Source organism: Bidens hawaiensis, unplaced genomic scaffold (genome assembly GCF_021521415.1).
Source record: "Bidens hawaiensis isolate Kalapana, Puna unplaced genomic scaffold, B.hawaiensis_p1.1 tig00016189_1, whole genome shotgun sequence".
Taxonomy (NCBI): Eukaryota; Viridiplantae; Streptophyta; class Magnoliopsida; order Asterales; family Asteraceae; genus Bidens; species Bidens hawaiensis.
The window spans coordinates 157,430-179,920 of NW_027492473.1; the positions used below are offsets into that span (position 1 = coordinate 157,430).

The window sequence follows — 22,491 nt, forward strand, 5'->3', positions numbered from 1 at the left end:
TGAACAAACATACAAGTGGCAGTTTTGTACAAAAACAAAAGCCCTGGACTGAAAGAAGCATACCTTTCTCGGCCTTTTGGCTAAGATCAAGTGTAGTATCTGTTCTTATCAGTTTAATATCTGATATGTGAGCCAAGGCTCACTCGATATTAATCCTATTTTTTATGGGGGAAGTCCCATCAAAGTAGCTTGCTGCTTGGGTCTTCATGTGTCAACTTGGTCTTACACAACCACCAAGGCCTAGCGCACCCCTCCAATATATAGTCAAAAGTTACTGATGTAGTTTGGATGTATCATAAAGTCTAGAAGAGACCCTTGGGGTTTATGTGATTTGGTCTCATGTTCAGATGAAAGTCCTAATTAGAAGAGCACTGTTTATTCAAGTATTGTTATTGGAGATCCTAATTAAATGGTTTCTGAAGATTCTCTTGGATAGTAGGTGCTTAAGTAACTTATAATTTTATCATCTGTCATGTCTACCTCTTAATGCTAGTTACAATCTTAACGAAACTCGATACATAATCTCACGTTGCAGGCTTACTGCAGGAGGCCTCCTACAAGACTAGTGGTGTTATGTTTTTGGCAGCACAGGCCTGAACGGGGTGAAGAACCCGTTGTATTCACATCCAATCTATATCCATCTAATCCGCTAAACCATTTCCGGTGTAGCCATGAACATGATCTAATATGGCTCTGGGGAGATAACTGAACTCTTCAATTTGTTGTATATTGGTAATTGTGGCTATAGGTGATCAAATCAGGTTGGTCAAAGGAACCGGAACCGGTTCAGAACCGGTTCCATTAGTCAACATCACTGTTTAAACCGGTTCCATGGTCGAACCGGTTAGGGAACCGAACCGGTTCCCCAACCCTCGGACCCGGAACCGGTGGAACCGGTTCTGACCGGTTCCTAAACCGGTTCTTACACTGTAACCGGTTCCAACCGGTTACAGTGTAAAATATTTTTTTTTTTTCGTTTTTCGTTTCCGCTGCTTGTGTAGGTGATGATTTGTGTTCTTCTGATTTCTGAAGAGGCTCATGCTACTTTTGTTGTTCACCCACAGAGCAATGGTAAACAACATATTGAACTTAATGCTATGAGTGTCAGCGTGTTTGAATTGATTAGTCTGTATCGTGTATCGTGTAATGGTGAACTTAAATCTGTATCGTGTTACATTTGTTGAGTTTGCTATGTATTATAGTCTTTTGGCTTACGCAAGTCAAATGCTGAATTATAATCAAGAGCGGTGTTATACGATTCAATGAATGGTCACTCAATTCAACCAAATCCCAATTGCACCAAATCTCTTGATTACGATTTTGAGGTACAATACGAACGAAACTTGGTCCGGCGGTGGAACCTTGACCAACCGATGATTGTGAGGCAGCCATAACAACAAATATGAATATAGAAGAAGAGAAAACAAGAGATTAGAGAACTCAGAACGTTGTAATAGCGTTTTTTTTGTATTTTTTTGCGTTCGGGTTTGCGTTTTGAGTGTTGTGATGAACCCATTACACCAAATACCTATTTATACTAGTAGTGGGGTGTTTGGGGAGCCAAAAAAACGGCCATTTTTGACCCCAACGGTCAAAAAACGGCCATAAAACCGTTTCCCAACGGCTAGAACTACTCCAACGGCTAGAACCGGTTCCGGTCGAACCGGTTCCAGAACCGGTTCCGGTTCGGTTCCGGTTCCTACCCGGTCCACCTCCAAAAATGTCAAACCGGTCCCGGATCGTCGGGTTGAAACGGAACCGAACCGGTTCCTACGAAAAACGGGTAGGAACCGGTTCGGTTCCGGTTCGGTTCCGGTTCGGTTCCACCGAACCGGTTCCAGGAACCGGTTTTGTTGTCCACCTCTAATTGTGGCTTTTAGGATATAATTGAACGTTCTAAATAATAACTTTGTTATACCATCTTGTATGCTACTGCAGCGTACAAAGTGTGATGTTTCTAAACACTCTAAATCATAACAGTTACCCTGTTAACGGGCGTTGACAATGACAGTCGTGATGGGAAAAGCTTCTTAGTAGTTAGCAGCAGGAAGTCCTGGATGGTCCTGGAACATTCCTAACCAGTCCTGCATCCCAAACCTTTAATAGAGAAAACAATCTGAACGAATAAGAGCCTAATATATAACCACATTACTCCATGGCTGTCATTTATATGATCATAGGTATCAATAACAGTCAAACATCTTAACATTAAAATTTAAAATGAGAACAATCCGCTAGATAGAATGATCATTTAAGTGATAACTATTCGACTGAAACTAGCTTGCAACATTGGTACCGCAGGCAGGTTGCATGTCAAACATCTTAACATTAAAATTTAAAATGAGAACAACAATCCGCTAGATAGAATGATCATTTAAGTGATAACTACTCGACTGAAACTAGCTTGCAACATTGGTACCGCAGGCAGGTTGCATGTCACGTCATCAAAGTGGTGATTGCCAGATCATCTATAATTGCTGCATGCGATGACTGTGGAACCAATCAAGTCTAGTATTCAGTTTCAAGTATTCCATCAATGAGCCCAAACTCTAATGACTGCAAAAATAAGAGAACAAATATAAGGTCTCAGAGCTTTGGTTGCTGTTAGTTACACCTATATGTTATCTTTAAAGGGCCAAATGCGTAAAACTAAAACACTTTGCTAAAATAGAAGCGGATCGCATAAGTCAAAACAGTCAACCAAAGTGTATTCAAATGCATAAAACTGATAAATCCTTCTAAAGCGCTCTAATAATTAAAGTTAGATTACTTCTGTAGTAACACCAAAATCATATTTAACACAAATATCCACATAACTTAAAAGAGTCATGGACAGAATCCTTTGTGGGTCAATCTGACCCAACCCCTACTGAAATTGCCCGTTTGGAGTTTGGACCTATTAGTTTTCAGTTGGACGTTATAAAATTTGAAACATGAATTTATGGAACCAAAGAAAATAAAGTTGAATCTGTTTCCAGAACAAGATCTATAAATGCAACTGAATGGTACCTCTGAAACAGATAGGAAACGATCCCTTTCGGTGTATTGTTGCACTTTCTCCAATGGTTGGCCAGTAAATGCCGCATACATCATGTCGATTTTCTGCATAATAATTAAAACAAAACAAATAAATAAATAAAACCCAATAAGTCCATATGTTAAAAGAAATCATTGAATAAAATGCATGCTGATTAGAATTCAGTTTTTGACCTCAACTGCTAATTGATAAATTGGGGCATACAAATTCCCAGCCATTATTTCACAAAAACAAATACACATGCCACCATCTATGATAAACCACTAAATAAGAAAGGGCATAAAGAATATCTTACATGACGATTCTGAACGGCTTCGTTGACCTGGCGCCTTACATCCTCAACATGACCCTATAAATAGTTATCCAAAATAAGAATTCATTGTAGCATCAAAACCATCCAGTTTTGACTTTGAATTGTAATATCTGTGAAATATGAGAATTTAACCATACCCCACATCCACTTTGTGGTTGATGTATCATAATGCGCGCATTTGGCATCGCGTATCTCATCCCCTTCTCTCCACCAGCAAGAAGAAGTGCACCTTCACTTGCAGCAACTCCAAAACACACGGTACCCACTTTAGGTTTTATCTGATAACAATTTAAAAACTAAAATTTAGAAGAAAAGAAAAATAAAACAGAAAATGAAAAACAAGTATTCAATCTTACCCAAGACATGCAATCATAGATTGCCAACACAGAGTAAGTGCTCCCACCAGGACAGTTCACATACATCTGGATAAGAAAACAAAGCGTTTCACATATTTTAATATTCATTTTATGGATTAAATCGAACAAGAAATAAGTGTACGATTGATAAAAAAATGAAATCACACCAGAATATCCGCGTTCTCGTCAATTGTGGCCAATGTAACAAGCTGTGATATAACTCGCTGAGCAACCTGCGAGTTGACTGGCTGGCCAACAAAGATAATACGATTCCTGAATAATACAGTAGAAAGATCCAAAGGTCCACCTGGAGTGAGGACAGCTGGCATCATAGGTGGAGGGGCCTCTTTTTTTGCTAAAATTGGAATGTAACTGCTCAATTATAAAAATCATAGTAAAACAGAAAAGATAAGGATCAGTGACTATATTCACATGAATTCTAAAGTTGTCTAGATGTCTAAACAAAGATAAAAAAATGTAAATTCATAACATCTAAGCGTCAATAACAAGTGAAACTAAACATAGGCATCGAGGGAGTATAGACAGTAAACCTTGAATCATAAGAAGTATGTAAGTTCATTTCCTCTGGTGCTAAGTGCAACTTTTGTGCTTTACTTGATAACCCTGTTAAACAAAGATATAGTTGAAGTTGTAAACAGGTATTGTGGGATTTGACTTAACAACCATGCTAATAACTTATAAATAGCAATATATCATCTATTAAAAGTTCAGAACACATAACCGAAAAGACAAGAAGAACGAAACAAGAAAAAAACCAATCCCTCCCTACCTAACAAAATAAATTAGGGCTGCAAGTTGTTAGCTAGACTACTTACAAGTTGTGAGCTTATTACAAATATTTAGCAAGTTAATATTGTTTACATAATCATCAAAATTAGGTAAATATTTCAATTTTGCCTATCTAATTATTAGTGATAAATAGTATTAGAAACTAAGAAAAAGCAATAAACTAGATCCTGTTAATTAATAAATAATTAATATTAGCAGATAACATAATAATCGTGCAATTGAAAACGTACCGATTTTAGGCGAATCGCTATATGGAGTCGGCAAGGCACAAACTATTGATGATTTGAACTTGGAGCTTCTGAAAAATAAATAATAAACAAATTCGAGATATAAATCCGATTAAGCAGTTTCTAGAAGGATGTTATTAGAAGTATGGAATTGGAATTGGAATTGGAATTGAAGATGGATACCGTTGAGAAAAGAGTGAGGTGGAAGAGAGAGTAAATGACGTTGATATGGCGGAGGCTGCCATGGCTTCCTGCTTGTACACCAAAACGAAACAAGAAGAAGATAGAGAACCCGGACCCGTAGATGTTTTATTTCAAGCTATATATCTTATTCTTCATTTGCGCTCACGATCCAACCCGGTAATATCTGGTTCACTAGTAATTATTTATACCATATTTATTTATGGATAATTTTATATCTGTATATAATAAGTATAAATTAAACTTATTCATGACTGTTGTGTCAACTACAAACTAATTAAACTGGAACATTTCGTGTTCAGTTGTTTATACAGTTTTTAACTCTTTTCAGTTAAAATTGTCTTTGACACAAATAAATATACGAGTTGTGTTTAATTAAGCAGGAGCATTTCGTGTTCAGACGAATAGCTTACACAATTTTTAACTGTGTTCAGTTAAAGTTGTCTTTCGCATAAATAAATATGAGTTATATTCGATCAGTTAGAGTTATCTTTGACACAAATAAATATATGGGTCATATTTGATTAATGATTACACAATTTTAAGTACGCATAGTTTAGGGTTGATATCTTCAACACAAATAAACATACCGGTTATGATCAACGATTCAAAGACCAACCTTTCAACGCGAGACAAGATTACAATCTAATTAAAAAGAGAAACATCCCTTTCTAGCGGTATGGATCAAACGAGTACTTGTTTAAGTAGTTAAAAGATAATCATCCCATTAAGGTGCATGTCACAAATCTAGCTATTTTACTTGTAATCGTTTACCTCATTTTCTTTGTAACTTCCATTACATATATGTCAAGCATTGTGTAAACCGAATTATGTGGGTCTTACAATTCTCTACGTAAAAGTAGATGCATTACTAAATCACTTGGCTCAATACAAGAGACGGTGCATCAATACAACCCATTATCACAACTTGAAGGAATAAATTGCAATAACATCAAGGTTAATCACACAGGCTCCACAAAACAACTTCAAAACAAATGTACAATCCAACCATCCACAGAAATAAAGTCAAGAAAATGCAGCAAATGTATTTGAAGCGGTGCGGATACAAAGTTTGTAAAGAATGGAAATCAATTCTAACAGTCGCATCCAGATGCCCTCTGTTGACTTGTGCCTCCTACATCAATGGTATCCGGCAAGTATCTTCAAGTTCCACAACAAAACCAACCATTATGTTAGCGTTCAACACTACGTTAAAACTTATAATGATGCATATTTGCAATTCAAAATTCAATATAAATAATATTGCTATATATTTGGAACTTACAATTCCTCCTCTTCTCCGCTCTTCAAGGCATTCTTGGCTATGACTTGAAAAGATTCTTCAACATTAATCCCCTCCTTTGCAGATGTTTCGAAATATGGAATATTCCCTTTTGAGGCACACCAAGCCCTAGCCTTTTTCTCAGAAACCTGCATCACAATAATAACCACATGTTCAAAGCATGCACAATCGACTGATAAAAACCTGTTTTTTACTTCAAATTCCCAGTGAAAAACACCTACCACTCTACTGTTGCCGCCATCAACATCAACTTTGTTACCCAAAACAACAAATGGGAAATTCTCGGGATCCGAAGGGCTAGCCTGCGACATTTGTTTTAAGCAATCAGCTCATGAAACCAATTGTTAGGTCTACACCCATACATATGAATTTGACCTGCAAGTTATTATGTTGGCTTACCTGAATAAGGAATTCTTCCCTCCAATTGTTGAGATCATCAAACGACTTTTGCACATTCACGTCATACACGAGAACACAGCAATCTGCACCACGGTAGAATGCAACTCCAAGGCTCTGGAATCTTTCCTGTCCAGCTGTAACCCATATCTGCAACAACACAAATTTGACTACATGTTTAGGTCAAAATTTTAAAAATCAACAGATGTTGATATGGAGATTTCAAAGGATATTGAGCATGCAAAATTTTCTAATACTTGTATTTTGATAATGATACAAGTATTTTACAGCACCCACAACGCATCCAGAACTCGAGGTCCGGATCTATATGGCACTACACGGACCCAAGCCGAAAAACTTTGCTGCATTGTGGAGTTTCGTTCGGGAAGCCAAGGTTTGTGGCTGAAAACAGCTGGGCGGACAGCAAATGTGGGTCCCCTCTCTCACTCTCTGATGTCACATATATACATGCATATTATATATATAATTTTAATAAATTTTTAATGGGTTTGTGGGGGTTTGGTGTTGTGGATGAAAATGGGGGTTTTTGAGAAAAGTTTGGAATCTGATGTGACAGTTTGTGGAGGTCCAACAACGTGCTCTAGTTTCTTGAGAGAAAAAAACTCCACAATAACATCAAAAGGTACAATACACATTGCAAATGCAAGCAATGTTGGTGTTAGAATGTGAAAGAATAGATAACAATGATATCAATAATACTAGAAATTTAGCCTAACTAAATATAAGCATTGCCATTGTAAGTCAAAGCCGAGACATCAATAGATAAAAGTACATTGTTACAATGAAGATTTAAACGTATGGCACGTTTACATAGTTCATCTATTTGCAGGTGCTGCTATGTTGCTAAAGATCTATTTTTCTCTAGTGAATTTCCGTTGTAATGATAAATAAAGAAGATTGACTCTTATTACAAAAGAATATAATAAAAAACTCATAACACGGAAAATGCCATTATATTGTTTGTTAAATCTTTTTCCAACAAAAGTTGAATCAATAAAGTTTATTCCAAAATCCAGTCCTAACGGTCCAGATCAGCCTATCTTAAAGGTTAACTTTGTCATTTTAATTGCGATCTGCACATGATTGATTTAATGCCGTTCTTATTACAGCTGGCAACCAAAGGACCAGTTTCTCAAACTTATTAAAGATTTATAATTAAAATGTACATTCACTAGAAATTGAAGAGCCAATTTGAAGTTAAGTGTATGAAAAAAAAGCTCTAGCTACAAAATCACACTATAACTGGATTATTCATATAATTAAAGTATTATGCCATGCTTTCTTATATAAACTATATAAAGGTCACTTGAAAAGAACTCAACTTTAGTCAATTAAGCATCTTTCTCAGTAGCGAGTGTAGAAATCTCCAAAAAAACCTCACTCCTTTGTAGGTCAACACACTCGTCTAATTTGCTTATACACTTGCCCTTATTTAATGAAATCATTGAGTTACTTAATAAAACGATACCTCTAGCAAAGAAATGCAAGAAGAGCCAAAATTCGGTTGATAAAGTTTAACCGTGTACCACACAAAAAACGAATCAATCTTAAAGCATTCAAATTTAATATCAAGTCTTTGAACACAAACACACAACAATCCAATAATACTAAAAAAAAACTAGTTCAATATGCTATCAAAGGAACCAAAAAGCACAATCAAAGCAGCATAACTAACAACTAACCTGTAGAGTGAAAAGCCTATCCTCAAATTCCACTTCTTTTGTCAAGAAATCCGCACCAATTGTTGCCTTGTACTGATTGCTAAACTTCTTGTTTACATATCTAAAATTCAACATTAAGGCCAAACAAAATCCATAATAAGCATCTCTCTTAACGCGGTCTCTTACAAAAATGTCAAAATCTTATTATTTTGACCCTAAACATTTATAAAATCAATCATATAATAATAAGTTCCAACCCTGTGAAATTAAATATACCCTAATAGATTTAGGCATTAAAGGATACTGATTCATCAAGGATGTTTTTCCAACCCTGCATCACACAGAAACACCAAATTAGTAAGCAGATCACACAACAAATACAGATGCATGCAACACGATACGAAAACCGATCAAAATAACATGTAAACGTAAATCATTACAACTAACTTGATACGCAAACTTCTGATCTTTAAACCTACACTATACAGATTCGTTCATCTAACAGTAATCAATCAAATTGACCAGCACAGGAGTCAAATCGAACTCGAATTAAGTACAAAACCCTAATAATAATAATATAGTTGGAGTTTAAGAGGCGAAATGAAACAACTGACCCGCTGTCACCGAGGATGATGACTTTGAGAAGCGTTCGTCTTCTTGAAGGCATCGTGATCGTGAGTGATTGGATCAACTAATTGAATTCAAGTGAAGGTGATGATGATTGGAGTAATAACAGTAGCATATGGTTAAAGAATCTTGAGCTGAATCATAGGTCGTCTAGAACCAGGTGTGTTCAATCAAACCTTTAATTATTAATTATGTTGGATGTTTTTAATGGAATTGGAAGTTTTGGACTTAAAAAAAAAAATCGATACTGACGGACCTTTCTAGTGTTGGCTCAGATAATCAGATCTGACTCAACATATCCGGCTTTAAAAAGGTATCGCTATTCTTCTCTGATATACGTGTCGTATAGAGTCATACGATGAGATATTAAACATGTCAATGAGCGGGCTTTTATATAAGTCGTGTGACCCTATACATGTCGTAAGGATATGCGATTCGTATAAAAGCAATTTGATATTGTACAAGATTATCCTCGGTTTATGAATTATGACAAAAGTTGAGACTCATACGAGCCGTGTGATCGTATACGATGCGTAAGTGGGACCGGGTGCTTGGATAGTGAGCATGAGTGTTTGTATGAATGAAACCTTAAAAAAAGCAAAATTATTTTTCCAAACAATTTCTTTTAGGTGTTGGGTTATACCACTTATTTTTAGTGCTATATTTTTAGCGATATGAAAAGTGAAAAGTGTGAAAAGATGAGGCTTACTAAATGATTGGGAGATTTTGTCTCATAGTACTCTAAAACTAAATTTAGGAGTAACTTATCTATTCAAGAAAACGTTTAAAGTTAAACTACTGAATAGATGGGTGTTCAAAGACCCGTTGGTAGTTAGCAACCATTGTTGTTTTGTTTGAGTCACGAAAAACCTTGTACTATACCTTATACTATATGATCATAATTATGCAGGTAGTAAACCATTATTCTAGTCCATACAAGTCACTATAACTTTAGGTGTTATGGAGCTTAAAGGCTTATATAAAATTCCCTTGATTTCGTGTGGTGATTATGATGGGGGAGGGAGTGGTTCTAAATCCATCATCCACCACACCCTATGATATGGTGACACCTCACCCCACCACATTCCCTCACTAGTGACGGAATTTAGTGGGGGTGGTAGTATGATGGATTTTGGTATACATACATACACACACGCACACACACACACATATAGGTTTATGTGTGTGTTGGGTTTTGTGAGATATCACTGCGTGATGGCCATCACGTAAAAACCCTCATCACGCTAGATGGGGGCACCGACGGCGGTGTTTGTGAGGCCATCACGCAAGATGGCCGTCCACCACGCTCCACCCCGTCCCCTCTAAGATTATAATCCTTAAACACTTGAAAGAAATACCACTGTATACATATCTTGATACCACTAAACTAAAATCCATTTCATGATTATAGTCAATTAAGTATTCATTTATAACTTGTACACGAAGCATGAATTTACAATATTTTATTTCTATACAGTACAAACTTATATTTTAATAAAAAAAATATCAAATGATATAAAAATTACTTCTAATCACGCCAGAGTCTGTCATATCATACGAGTCATATGATAAATCGGAAAATAGTCATACTAACCATAAAACTTTGCTACTGATACTATTAGATAGAAGCCTAATTTTTATAGAATACACACCCTGTATGACACATTAGTGATATCTTAATTTGTTAATTTAGAGGTAGGGTACTAAAAAGACCCAAATACCCTTAAATATCACCCGCGGGGCACAGAGAATCCTTTTACAAGCCACCCGCGGGACGCATGGATCACCCGCATATCATGATAGAGGAGGAACGTCCTCACAATACGCGCGGAAGCATCCGGGCATCCTCAGAAGTCGTCCGCAAGACAAGATATCTGTCCCCATAATAGCTGGAGGACAGTGTCTACAGGACAGCTGTCACCATTCAAATACTTTCTAGAAGAAGGCTCATGATTCTTACTTGGGGAATACGTGACATACTAACCAATGAACAAATGACACATGGCCAGGTTGTTATAACCGTGCACATGGCCAATGTGTGATCTGCCCTATCAATTGGCGACACGTGTCCAGGTTGTTATGCTCTTGCACATGAGACGTATAGCTCAACATATCACACGAGGACACGTGTCTAGGCGGTTATCAAAGATCTTCTAGAAGAGGACAGCTGCCCCTATCATCTTCCATCACCATTCGGCTATAAATACCTTGTCAAACGGTATGAGGTATTCATTCACTCACCTATATTCGGACTACACTTAGTCTTTGTACTTCAGTACTTTCTTCATTACGAACGTTACTGATTCTCACGCCGGAGAGTGGTTACAGGAAGACGTCCCCTCTTGTCCTTCTTGTAACGAGACTCACGGTGTTTGTTTTGCAGGTTCCGGTCACTGGACTTTAGGGAGCTTTACTCATATCGTGATAGTAGTTATCGTATTATACCCTGTGGACTCATTGGATCAAGGACTCATACCCTAGTAAGTGGATCCGTGTTTCTTCGGTTAATGATTTCTTTTTTACAACTCTAACCATAAGTTCATAATTAGATAAAAAGAGGTTACACCAACAGTATTTTATAATAGCATTCGTAAGTTGTAACCCTCTTGCAAGGATAGAGAGAGATCTGCTCGTAAACTTCCAGTTACGCTCACAATTTCACTCGTACACCAACACACAGAGCATCGAGATCTGATTCACAGTTGCAATCGATTCAACATTTAGGTCTAAATTTCTCATTCTCTCTCAATAATGTCGCAGTACGTGAAGAAAGATGACGATCGTGACGAGGAAGGTAACACTTTCAATTTCCACCTCAGTTTCGATTCATCCGATTGAAACTTTGTTGAGATTTGATCGATCTGTTATTATGCGATTTAGAGGATATGCAATTTCTGTTAGATCTACATTGCCGTTAATTAGGTCCTGAATGTAGCTTTAGTTAAGCTGATTTGTAAGCTCTGGATATTATTATTATTATTATGCCGGTGGATTTAGTTGTTAGTAATGGTAATGATGTTGAGAATTTTACTTAGGTTTGGTATGTTAGGGCTGCTTTCTGGTGTTATTGTGTGATTTACATTATTTTTGTGTTCATTTAGATGATCTGCATTGTGTTCGTTAATTGGGTGTGAAATTAATTACTTTAGATGATTTGTAAGCTCTTGAATTATGATGTGAGTCGATATGTGTTGTGAATTGCGAACTTGTGTAGGCTTGATTGTGTGTATACAGAGGTTTGATGGAAGTATAATAGGAATATAGAAAATGTAGTTTAATCTGATCTTCAACAATTTGATAAATATTATAGAGGAATGATTCAGCTGATAACTGATCTCAGATTTTAAATACTGCACATTCGGTTATTAGTGTACTAGCAGGTCTTGTATGTATTCCGACGTTGACAATTTTGTAAATTTAGGTTGATTTGATATATTTTTTTGCAATATTATAGTTGCTGCACTTTCGTGTATGTTTGCTGTTTATAATTGAGTCTTGTTGTCATGTGCAGCTGAGTACTCTCCCTTTTCCGGAATCGAGAAAGGAGCAGTTCTTCAGGAAGCCAGGGTCTTTAATGACCCTCAGTTGGATTCAAGGAGGTGTTCTCAGGTGTTTTTTTTTTATTTCAACTTATTGTCGCTAAATATTTTTTTGATTTATTTCTTTACATGAACATGATCCAACAGGTTAAATTCTTGTTTATGTTGACAGGTTATCACAAAGCTGCTTTATCTCTTGAATCAAGGTGATACCTTCACAAAGGTCAGATCATGTTCTGTATTCTGTTCAGAAAGGCAACACACGACTTTCACACAAATACATATGGTTTTACTTTAAACATTTCCTGTAAAAGAGGAAATTAAGTTCTGGGTTTGTATCATGTTTATATATTTTAAATCGTTGCATGTGGTATATAAAAATGTCTTCGAACTCTTCAAGGAATTATTTTGTCAGGGTCATGTATTTATTGCTACCAACTACCAAGAATCAAGATGCTTCAACTGCACCATTTCCAGTATTGTTTTCGTTTAATTGGAACTAAATTAGGATTGGTGCAACCTGGCGGTGTTGTCTATAGCATGCCTATGGGCTATAATGATCCACAACATGTGTTGTTGAAATGCATGTTATCTCGTCATTGTTGTGCATATTGAAATTTTGCAATCTTTTTAGCAACATCTTGATATTCTAATACTTTATCGCTGATTCTTATTTGCAGACTGAAGCCACAGAAGTTTTCTTTTCAGTAACAAAACTTTTCCAGGCTAAAGATATTGGATTAAGGAGAATGGTTTATTTGATTATAAAGGAGCTCTCCCCCTCTGCAGATGAGGTCTCAAAGAATTATTTTACATATTTATTTCTTTATAGCCCTAATTAGCCCTGCTTGCGGTGCGCACATATGATGTATATATGTGTGAACCCTCGGGTGGGCAAAAGTGAAATTGCACTAATTTTGACGTTATTTTACTAATCTCGTGAAAATAACGTTAAAAGTGACGGACGGTTAATCAGGCATCATGTAGTGGCGTTGATAGCCGAAAGACAAGGGTACATGCACCGATCAGCCGGTGTCCCGATGATTGAGTGCTATGTGCCTTATGTCCAAGGCTTGATGCAAAACTACTATCGAGCCGGGGGTCTCACCGGAAGCAGCCTCTCTATCTTTATGGGGTAGAGGTAAGGCTGTCTACATCTTACCCTCCTCAGACCCTACCATAGCTTTGCTATTGGTGGGATATATTGAGTACGATGATGATGATGATGATGATTTATTTCTTTATAGTTCTGTGCTTTTACATTTAAATGACATGATACATTTCTTTGTGCATGGAAGGTTATTATTGTCACAAGTTCCCTTATGAAAGACATGAACAGCAAGACTGATGTGTATCGAGCAAATGCTATTCGTGTTCTCTGTCGCATTACAGATGGAACACTTCTAACTCAAATTGAGAGATACTTAAAACAAGCTATTGTTGATAAAAACCATGTAGTAGCCAGTGCAGCACTAGTCAGTGGTATCCATTTGCTTCAGGTACAACTTACTATATGAATAATTCCATTATTTTGTCTTATTACTGTGTTAAAAATCTATAATTTCATTACATCTATGCATCTTAGACGAACCCAGAGATTGTGAAAAGATGGAGCAATGAGGTACAAGAAGCTGTTCAATCAAGAGCAGCACTTGTGCAGTTTCATGCACTTGCTTTACTCCAACAGGTATGCACTCTGAATGTTTAATAAGTTTTTTAATGATTTGGGTTTCATATGAGATGATTATCATGTGGTCTATTTACAACTTGATCAATTTGCAGATAAGACAAAATGATCGGTTAGCTGTGAGTAAACTAGTGACCAGCTTGACAAAGGGTAGTGTTCGTTCACCTTTGGCTCAATGCTTGCTGATTCGTTACACTAGCCAGGTACTTCTGTTAGTGTTATTTCTTTCTCTTGTGAATTTAGGGTTGTTAGGTGTGATTTGAAATATTGAATCACCGACAATTTTTATTCAGGTTATTAGGGAGTCAAGCATGAACAATCAAACTGGGGACCGTCCTTTTTATGACTATTTGGAAGGTTGTCTACGCCACAAATCAGAGATGGTCATTTTTGAAGCAGCAAGGGCCATAACAGAATTAAGCGGTGTTACTAGCCGAGAATTGACCCCTGCAATTACTGTCCTACAGCTCTTCTTAAGTTCATCTAAGCCGGTGCTTCGATTTGCTGCTGTGCGAACATTGAACAAGGTCACTTTCTAAACCTGTTAAGTGTTAAAAAAAAAATCTTACACGTACTTAGTTTCACGTGGTATACCGGCTCAAAGTGTCATGAGCATCAAAACTATGTATTATTGTCTCTTATTCATCTTCACCATGAGGCGTCTATTTGACAATTTGACTTGGTTACATATAAATGTGTCAAGATTTGGGTTATTGTTAATCTCTTAACAGGTGAAGATGGTAAAATATTTTATTATTGTTGAAATGGTATAACCTCTATATATATGACAAGTCATTATGTGTATACTTTTTAAATTTTGGACAAAATATTTTGAGTCAACTTGAATCGTACAAATAATTATCTGCTTTGACGTGCAACCCAACCCGCGTGACCTATATGTTTTGCGACATCTGCTTGCCAGCTTATTTATCTTGATCTGTTTTGGCATTGATGTGTTGTGTAACACTGTTAAATAGGGTAAATACTGATACATTTACATTTTACTTCTCTAAAGTGAACTTAGCATTATCAACGAATTAGTTTTTGTGATGGTTTTCGGTATGCTGACTGATTTTCTTTCTTTCTTGAGGATTATATCTTGAAGGTTTTGTCATGATTATTAGCCATTCACAGTTTTTATGGGGTATAGTAAGCAATTGTGGTTCTTCTATAGTATACATACTTCAGTATTCACCAATTGCATTTTTGTAATACCCGATGCACAATATGCTGTTTATTCACCTTCTATTTTCTTAAAGTGCACATGGTGTTTTTTTGGTCTATTCCTGATGTATAACGATCTGTATATTGTTCAGGTGGCAATGACTCACCCAATGGCTGTAACTACCTGCAACATAGATATGGAGAGCTTGATTTCTGACCAAAACAGAAGTATTGCAACCCTTGCCATTACCACACTTCTTAAAACAGGAAATGAATCAGGCGTTGATCGTTTGATGAAACAAATTACCAACTTCATGTCTGACATTGCTGACGAGTTCAAAATTGTCGTGGTTGATGCCATTAGATCATTGTGCTTGAAGTTCCCTCTTAAGTTCAGAACATTGTGAGTCTATTCAACTTCCTTCCTTCAATTTAGACGATAGATGTGACTGTGCCTCATATAGTTATCCTTAATTGTCTATTTACCTTTTTAGGATGGGTTTCTTGAGCAACATCCTAAGGGAGGAAGGTGGATTTGAGTACAAGAAAGCAATTGTCGATTCAATTGTAACCATCATAAGAGAAATCCCAGATGCAAAAGAGAGTGGCCTTCTTCACCTGTGTGAATTCATCGAGGACTGTGAATTCACATATCTTTCAACACAGGTTAGCATCGTCTTTGCTTTATTCTTGTTAGTTTCCTTAAGGTGGCAAATTTGACCAATATTCTTATGCATAAGTTGTTTTGGGGCACATGTTATCTCCATAGTTATCAAATGCGCTAGGCGCACTCAAGGCGCAAAAAAAGCGAGGGCCTGAAGAAAAAAAGCGCACTTGAATAAAAAATTTAAAATATATTATGTATATGAAAAATAGTACTATTCTTCAAATAAATAAACAAAAGCTATTATATAACATTTAATATCATCTAATTAGTACCAAAAGTTCTAAAATAATCAAGATTCAAATGTAATTCCAGAACTTGAATAACAGAATGTATCAATATAATGCCTTTGACCTCTCCTAGATCTAAGTTCTAATAGCACTCCTTGCGTTTCTTTTGCTCAGCTTTTATCTTCTCATATTCTTGCCATAGACAATGCTGAAGCGCTCGCCTAGGAACTAAAAGCGCATTTATTGAGCTTCGCCTGAAAAATGGGCCTAGGCGCAAGAGGCGAGGGCTTTTAATAACATTGGTTATCTCTAACTGGTCAAATTGGTAAAATAAAATTAGAGCAGGTCAAATGAAACCGGCTGAAAGTTGCCCAAAACATATATTTTAAGGCTTAAAATGTCCTAATTCACTTCATTAAACAAGCTGAGCATTGTTTAAATAGTATTATTATTATATTCATATTTGACATACTAACTATTAATAAAAGTTAAAGAATTTTGGACAAAAAATGTTTCATGTCAGCCTAACATGTACTAAAAATGGCATCTTGACCCGTCACCGACCACCCATTTTACAATCTTTAAATTTTCTGTCGATGTATTGTGCTCTAATTCACATCTTTGTTAAACTTGTTACTTTGAATTACATGGTTAGATTCTCCATTTTCTTGGTATTGAGGGGCCAAAGACATCAGATCCCAGCAAATACATACGGTATATATATAACCGTGTCATACTCGAAAATGCAACTGTTCGAGCTAGTGCAGTGAGCACTTTGGCAAAGTTTGGTGCTATGGTTGACTCGTTGAAGGTAAGCACATCAATTCTCATTTCCTGTAATACTAATAACTAAAGTCAGGTGAATTTTCTCTCAATAACTGTGTTTGAATAATATTGTACTGCAGCCCCGTATCTTTGTTCTGCTGAGGCGCTGTTTATATGATAATGATGATGAGGTCAGTTGTATACTTAAGTTACAATGCTTTTGTTGTCCCAAAAGTAAATACAGCGTGAGAATCACTCTGTATTTGAATACTATTGGAGGTGACGGTTCTGTTTTTTGAAATACGTGTAGGTTCGTGACAGAGCTACATTGTATTTGAATACTATTGGAGGTGACGGTTCTGTTTTTGAAACCAATAAAGATGTAAAGGAATTTCTGTTTGGGTCACTGGATATTCCACTTGCCAACCTTGAGACTAGTTTGAAAAACTATGTAAGGTCCCACATGTTTGGCTTTGTTATGAGTTATGACTTTTGTCTACTTCATAATCATTTTGTCAATTGTTTATTGGATTTCAGGAACCATCAGAAGAACCCTTTGATATCCGTTCTGTTTCAAGGGAGGTTAAATCTCAACCATTTGCAGAGAAAAAAGCTGCTGCTAAAAAGCCAACGGGTCTTGGTGCTCCACCAGCTCCCACTTCAGCCGTTGATACTTATGACAAGTTACTGTTATCAATTCCAGAGTTCTCAACTTTTGGACAGCTTTTCAAGGTTCGTATATGTGGGCCATGTGGCATATAATTCTTTAATATATATACATCTAGGTTTATTTTTACGCTCTCGTTTATTTCATATCTATTGTTATTTTGTAAACAGTCATCTGCACCTGTGGAGCTCACTGAAGCCGAAACGGAGTATGCAGTTAATGTAGTTAAACACATATTCGATAGGCATGTTGTGTTCCAGTACAACTGTACCAATACCATTCCTGAGCAGTTATTGGAAGATGTAAGCTATCGTTGCAACTTTCAAGATTCAGATTATATTTGAATTTAAATTTAAATTTATTTGTCATGTTTAACGGGATGGATTGGTTTTAGGTTACCATTGTTGTGGATGCTTCAGAAGCAGAAGAGTTCGAAGAAGTAGCAACAAAACCATTAAAATCCCTACCATATGACACGCCAGGACAAACATTTGTTGCATTTGAGAAACCAGAAGGGGTTCCGGCTGTTGGCAAATTCAGCAACATGTTGAGGTTTATTGTTAAAGAGGTAATATTTTCTAAATCGGTAGTTTTCTTATTAAAAAAAACAAGGGTAATAAATAATGGTATAATTTGATTGAAATTTGGTTCAGGTTGATCCGTCAACTGGTGAGGCAGAGGAAGATGGTGTGGAAGATGAATACCAGCTGGAGGAGTTTGAGGTTGTCGCAGCAGATTACATGCTTAAAGTTGGGGTTTCAAATTTCAGAAATGCATGGGAAAGTTTGGGCCCGGATTTTGAACGTGTTGATGAGTATGGGCTTGGCCCAAGGGAAAGTCTGAAAGAAGCAGTTAGTACCGTCATCAATCTTCTTGGCATGCAACCTTGCGAGGTAACTAATTTTTCTCTACTTGTAAGGTAACAAACTTAAGGTAGAGAACTGCACAGTTAAAGCAATGAGGAGCAAGTGTTATGTGGTTCTTGTGGTATACTACGTAAAATTAATTTATATTTGTGTTTAGTACAGAACCAGTTTTAGATAGAGAACTGCACAATGCACTTGTACACAGTGCTTGAAAAATATGAGAGAAGGAAAGCCGAAGGCGGTTACATAACCATCTCTAATGTATCACATTTAAAGCAATATGCAGTCACACGTAGTTATGCAGTTCTTGCTGCTATTCGTTATATATTTTCTGAATCATTGGAATTAAAAATGTAAAATGAATTATGTTATTCGTAAATCATTGCACTTAAAAGAAAGTTAAAATAAAAATTGAATGTTTCAGGGCACGGAGGTGGTTGCGGCCAACTCAAGATCACATACATGCTTGTTATCGGGTGTGTACATAGGCAATGTGAAGGTACTTGTTCGATTATCGTTTGGAGTGGATAGTGCAAAAGAGGTGGCAATGAAACTTGCTGTTAGATCAGAGGATGATGCAGTAAGTGATGCAATTCATGAACTAGTTGCCAACTAGTCAATTTTTATCCAACATCAAATTACCAAATGTATAAACATTGTTGTTTTTGATAAAAGAGAGTCAATAAGACAATTTTTTTGGAGATCAAGAAGAGATATATGTATTTGCTTTTAACTTCATTTTGTTATTAATGGCGTTTTGATAGGTAGACATCTTTTAAGGAAGTTTAATTTCTTTTTTATGTAACTGGATTTTTGATGAACATGTTTTATATTTGTTTGGCGGAATTTTATGAAAGAAACTTGCTCTGTTCATCTAAGAAGTATACAAGAAAACCACATCTTCATAAGATGATTGTATTTATATAAATAAAGCCCGTTAAAGTTTGAAACTAGCAATTCATTCTCGTTGTTGATTACTAAGGCCTAAGTCTGTATGTTAATATCTGCCAAAACAATGTTTTTCTTTAGTCAACCTGCAATGTGCGATCTTAACTAAAACCGCAAACCATAGCAATTATTAGTATACAAATAATTAGTTTCTGTTTTAATGTGTTCTCATCTCTCGTATCTGATCTTTTCTTGTTTTTGGTATATTCTCTCTTATCTAATGTTAATGAGCCGAGTCATAGTTAGCTTGAGCTGTCTCGAAATTTTAATCAGACCAATTATCTCAAAATTCAGGTTGTATAAATTTGAGTCAACTCTGCTCGCTCATATACAATAGAGCATAAGTTTATAGTGTTTTCTGTGTTCATTATTGATAGTGCTCCTACTCAAACATTAAATTACTCAACAAACCAATTTGTTCCAACTGCATATTGTTAATTCAGGCAGGGTTGAGTTAAATCAACCCTGATAAAAAATGTTGGAAAGTAAGGTGAGCGGCACTAGAGTGTAAACTGTTGGTGAGCATCTAGGTGAAATGTGTTTAAGATAATGTTATTGCAACTAGGTGAAAGAGTCTGATCGAGCAGCTAGGTGAAGGGAATGGGAGTTAAAAATAAAAATAGTTATTGGACTAGATAGAATCTAAGAAATGATGGGTTGGATTAGTTACTAAGGTATATTTGTACATTGTTACCTCAATAACCGGACGACCTGTGATATTCAAACACCCTGTGAAGATCAGGGCCTTCCTAATTAACCAAGGATTACCATCAAAAGGCTTTTGGTTTAACGGTATCAAAGAGTTGGATAAAACTTTGCTTTTTCAAAGGGTTGTGGTTTAATACCGTGATTGTAAATAATAAAAGTGTAAATTAAAAATAGATTAAATAACGTATGAGTTTCTCTCAACAAAATAAATACAATAAATTAGAAGAAAACCAATAATTAGCCGGTACATTAAACCATCCCTAAACAACCATATAATTGTCATCCAGTGAAATAGTAACAAAGTTCAGTATTTAACTATTAAAGCCACATAACAATAGCCATATCATACATTGACAAACAACACATGTACATGCTATAATGACTCATTGACTCGAGTAACAACTAGAGTTATACCTCCTCCTCCACCTTACGAGAGTGCTGTTGTCGACGAAGGAGCTCGTGGTGCAGCGGGATGGGGTGTTGATGTATTTGTGTTGATCATAAACGTCATTTGCTTTTTCTTAATAAGTTAATTTCTTTTATTATAAGTTATGCGAATCGTAATGAATTTAACCCATACCAACTGAACGCACGTTAACGCAATGCCACAATGCGATGAGTACAAACCTAGTTAATAATTAATTAATTATACTTGAGCTTTGATCTATTCAACTTAAATATACGTACTAGTGATCCGAGACTTCACATACAAATGCTAATTGCAATGAATCATGATCTTATGAACAATTAACTCCAAAAGTAAACAATAATTACCATTAAACGACCACTTTTCAATTCACAAATAATTGGGGCCAAATTGAGCTCCAATTACAAACCCTAACCCTGAGCCGTGGCCCAAGCAATCACCGGCAACCGGAGACCACACAGATACACAATCGAAGCACACTCCACATCCTCCATCATCTCCACAACCACCGGCATCATTAGCCACCGTAACACCATCAACACCATCAACGCGTTGACTTCTTTCTCAACCGAGCTTCCTCCAACTCGAATCGAAAACCACAGCTGCGACCTGGTTCCGTTCTCGTTAACGAAGAACGTGGCGGCCTGAACGAGGAAGACGATCCGGCGGTTTCGGCCGACTCGGAAGCTGAGATCCAGGCGGCGGACGTTGAATCGGCGTTGGGGGAGGTTGGTGTGGTACTGGCGGTGGAGGCGGCTGTTGGAGGTTGGCGGTGGGAGGAGGCGGCGGGAGAGGAAGAGGAGAGAGCCAAAGGCTAGGGTTCCGGCGGCGATGAGGAGGAGAGAGGAGGAAGATGAGATGGCCGAAGTAGGAGGCATTAGGATTTAGGACATGATATTATTATTATTGTTATTATTATTATTTACTGTTTGTACGGCCGACGGTGGTGGCTGTTTGTTATGTTATGTATATATAGTAGGGGTGCAAACGAGCCGAGCCGCCCGAGCTCGGCTCGTTTATCTTAAATAGAGCTCGAGCTCAAGCTCGGCTCGTTTCGAGCTCTATTTTCAAAGCTTGAGATCGGCTCGTGAATGGATTTTGAAGCTCGAGCTCGGCTCGGGCTCGGCTCGTTTACTATTTATCATTTATTTTTTTATATAATTAAAATTATTTTATATATTATTTTCTTTTATAATTTTATTTATAAAAAAATATATTATTTATTTATTTTTTCATAACATTATATTTATTAATTATTAAATATATTTTTTTAAAAAGTTATATAAATGGCAGGCTCGTTTAGGGTCGCGAGCCGGCTCGAGCTCGATAAGTAAAGCTCGGGCTCGGGCTCGTTTATTAAACGAGCTTATTTTTAGGTTTGAGCTTGGGCTCGGGCTCGATAAAGCTCGGCTCGAACGAGCTTTTTAATGAGCCGATCTCGAGTAGCTCGCGAGCAGCTCAACTCATTTGCACCCCTATATATAATATATAGGGAGACTTGTCCACTTGCCTTTTCTTTTCTTTTTTATTTTAAGTTTTATTGTTTTGAAGTGGCCAGGCTGTCACAGTCATGTGTAATTTGAGATATTTGATACTGCTACCGATATCAAAATGTTCGGTTCGGTCTCGGTATTTCATGCAAAATTCAAGAAATACTGGTATCGTATTAATACCGAAACTCAAAACTTGGTACTGATTCAGTACCGTTGGTTCCGAATACGATACTGATACCAAAAAGCTAATCCTTAACTTCATTGCTCCTTTTGGTTGTTTGGCTTTAACTCGGTGAAGTCGTTCACTTTTCATTTTTTACATATTACTTCTTATTTCATCACTTAAGTTGTGTAATTTTTCCTTTTTTATCGATTTATGAT

The 22,491-nt window shown here is 36.6% G+C and overlaps 3 protein-coding genes and 1 non-coding gene across 4 annotated transcripts; 2 read left to right on the top strand and 2 right to left on the bottom strand.

The window, feature by feature from the left end:
• The first annotated feature begins 59 nt into the window (after window positions 1–59).
• Window positions 60–254, top strand: LOC143550848 (U2 spliceosomal RNA). Its single transcript, XR_013138398.1, has one exon. It is a non-coding gene; the product is annotated as a U2 spliceosomal RNA (small nuclear RNA).
• Window positions 255–2,328: 2,074 nt separating this feature from the next.
• Window positions 2,329–5,077, bottom strand: LOC143550832 (ATP-dependent Clp protease proteolytic subunit 6, chloroplastic-like). Its single transcript, XM_077041414.1, has 9 exons — window positions 4,927–5,077; window positions 4,747–4,814; window positions 4,258–4,330; window positions 3,874–4,078; window positions 3,707–3,772; window positions 3,488–3,628; window positions 3,333–3,386; window positions 3,010–3,102; window positions 2,329–2,556 (listed from the first exon to the last, which is right to left on the bottom strand). Exons 1-9 carry the CDS (start codon window positions 4,986–4,988, stop codon window positions 2,509–2,511), a joined length of 810 nt encoding a protein of 269 aa, XP_076897529.1. The 5' UTR covers window positions 4,989–5,077; the 3' UTR covers window positions 2,329–2,508.
• Window positions 5,078–5,784: 707 nt separating this feature from the next.
• LOC143550809 (ras-related protein Rab7-like) lies at window positions 5,785–9,139 on the bottom strand. The gene is made up of 7 exons (XM_077041399.1): window positions 8,940–9,139; window positions 8,630–8,656; window positions 8,347–8,446; window positions 6,647–6,793; window positions 6,469–6,549; window positions 6,230–6,375; window positions 5,785–6,105 (listed from the first exon to the last, which is right to left on the bottom strand). Exons 1-7 carry the CDS (start codon window positions 8,990–8,992, stop codon window positions 6,039–6,041), a joined length of 621 nt encoding a protein of 206 aa, XP_076897514.1. The 5' UTR covers window positions 8,993–9,139; the 3' UTR covers window positions 5,785–6,038.
• A 2,385-nt stretch (window positions 9,140–11,524) lies between these two features.
• On the top strand, window positions 11,525–19,333 carry LOC143550833 (coatomer subunit gamma-2-like). Its single transcript, XM_077041415.1, has 18 exons — window positions 11,525–11,746; window positions 12,464–12,561; window positions 12,664–12,714; window positions 13,172–13,285; window positions 13,790–13,990; window positions 14,077–14,178; window positions 14,274–14,381; window positions 14,472–14,705; window positions 15,495–15,745; window positions 15,837–16,008; window positions 16,892–17,047; window positions 17,142–17,192; window positions 17,312–17,452; window positions 17,539–17,733; window positions 17,839–17,970; window positions 18,063–18,236; window positions 18,322–18,561; window positions 18,959–19,333. The coding sequence occupies exons 1-18, from the start codon at window positions 11,704–11,706 to the stop codon at window positions 19,148–19,150; spliced, it is 2,655 nt and encodes an 884-aa protein (XP_076897530.1). The 5' UTR covers window positions 11,525–11,703; the 3' UTR covers window positions 19,151–19,333.
• Window positions 19,334–22,491: the final 3,158 nt, after the last annotated feature.

What these genes read in the sequence shown, in the direction of transcription:
- LOC143550832 (XM_077041414.1), bottom strand. Translation starts at nt 4,988, where the DNA reads ATGGCAGCCTCCGCCATATCAACGTCATTTACTCTCTCTTCCACCTCA. An exon ending in ACCTCACTCTTTTCTCAACG is followed by an intron (nt 4,815 to 4,926) that starts GTATCCATCTTC and finishes TTTATTTTTCAG; the next exon opens with AAGCTCCAAGTTCAAATCAT. An exon ending in AACCACAAAGTGGATGTGGG is followed by an intron (nt 3,387 to 3,487) that starts GTATGGTTAAAT and finishes AACTATTTATAG; the next exon opens with GGTCATGTTGAGGATGTAAG.
- LOC143550809 (XM_077041399.1), bottom strand. Translation starts at nt 8,992, where the DNA reads ATGCCTTCAAGAAGACGAACGCTTCTCAAAGTCATCATCCTCGGTGAC. An exon ending in AAAACATCCTTGATGAATCA is followed by an intron (nt 8,447 to 8,629) that starts GTATCCTTTAAT and finishes GTTGAATTTTAG; the next exon opens with ATATGTAAACAAGAAGTTTA. An exon ending in ATGGCGGCAACAGTAGAGTG is followed by an intron (nt 6,376 to 6,468) that starts GTAGGTGTTTTT and finishes ATTGTGATGCAG; the next exon opens with GTTTCTGAGAAAAAGGCTAG.
- LOC143550833 (XM_077041415.1), top strand. Translation starts at nt 11,704, where the DNA reads ATGTCGCAGTACGTGAAGAAAGATGACGATCGTGACGAGGAAG. An exon ending in CTGTGCGAACATTGAACAAG is followed by an intron (nt 14,706 to 15,494) that starts GTCACTTTCTAA and finishes TATATTGTTCAG; the next exon opens with GTGGCAATGACTCACCCAAT. An exon ending in TCACATATCTTTCAACACAG is followed by an intron (nt 16,009 to 16,891) that starts GTTAGCATCGTC and finishes TTACATGGTTAG; the next exon opens with ATTCTCCATTTTCTTGGTAT.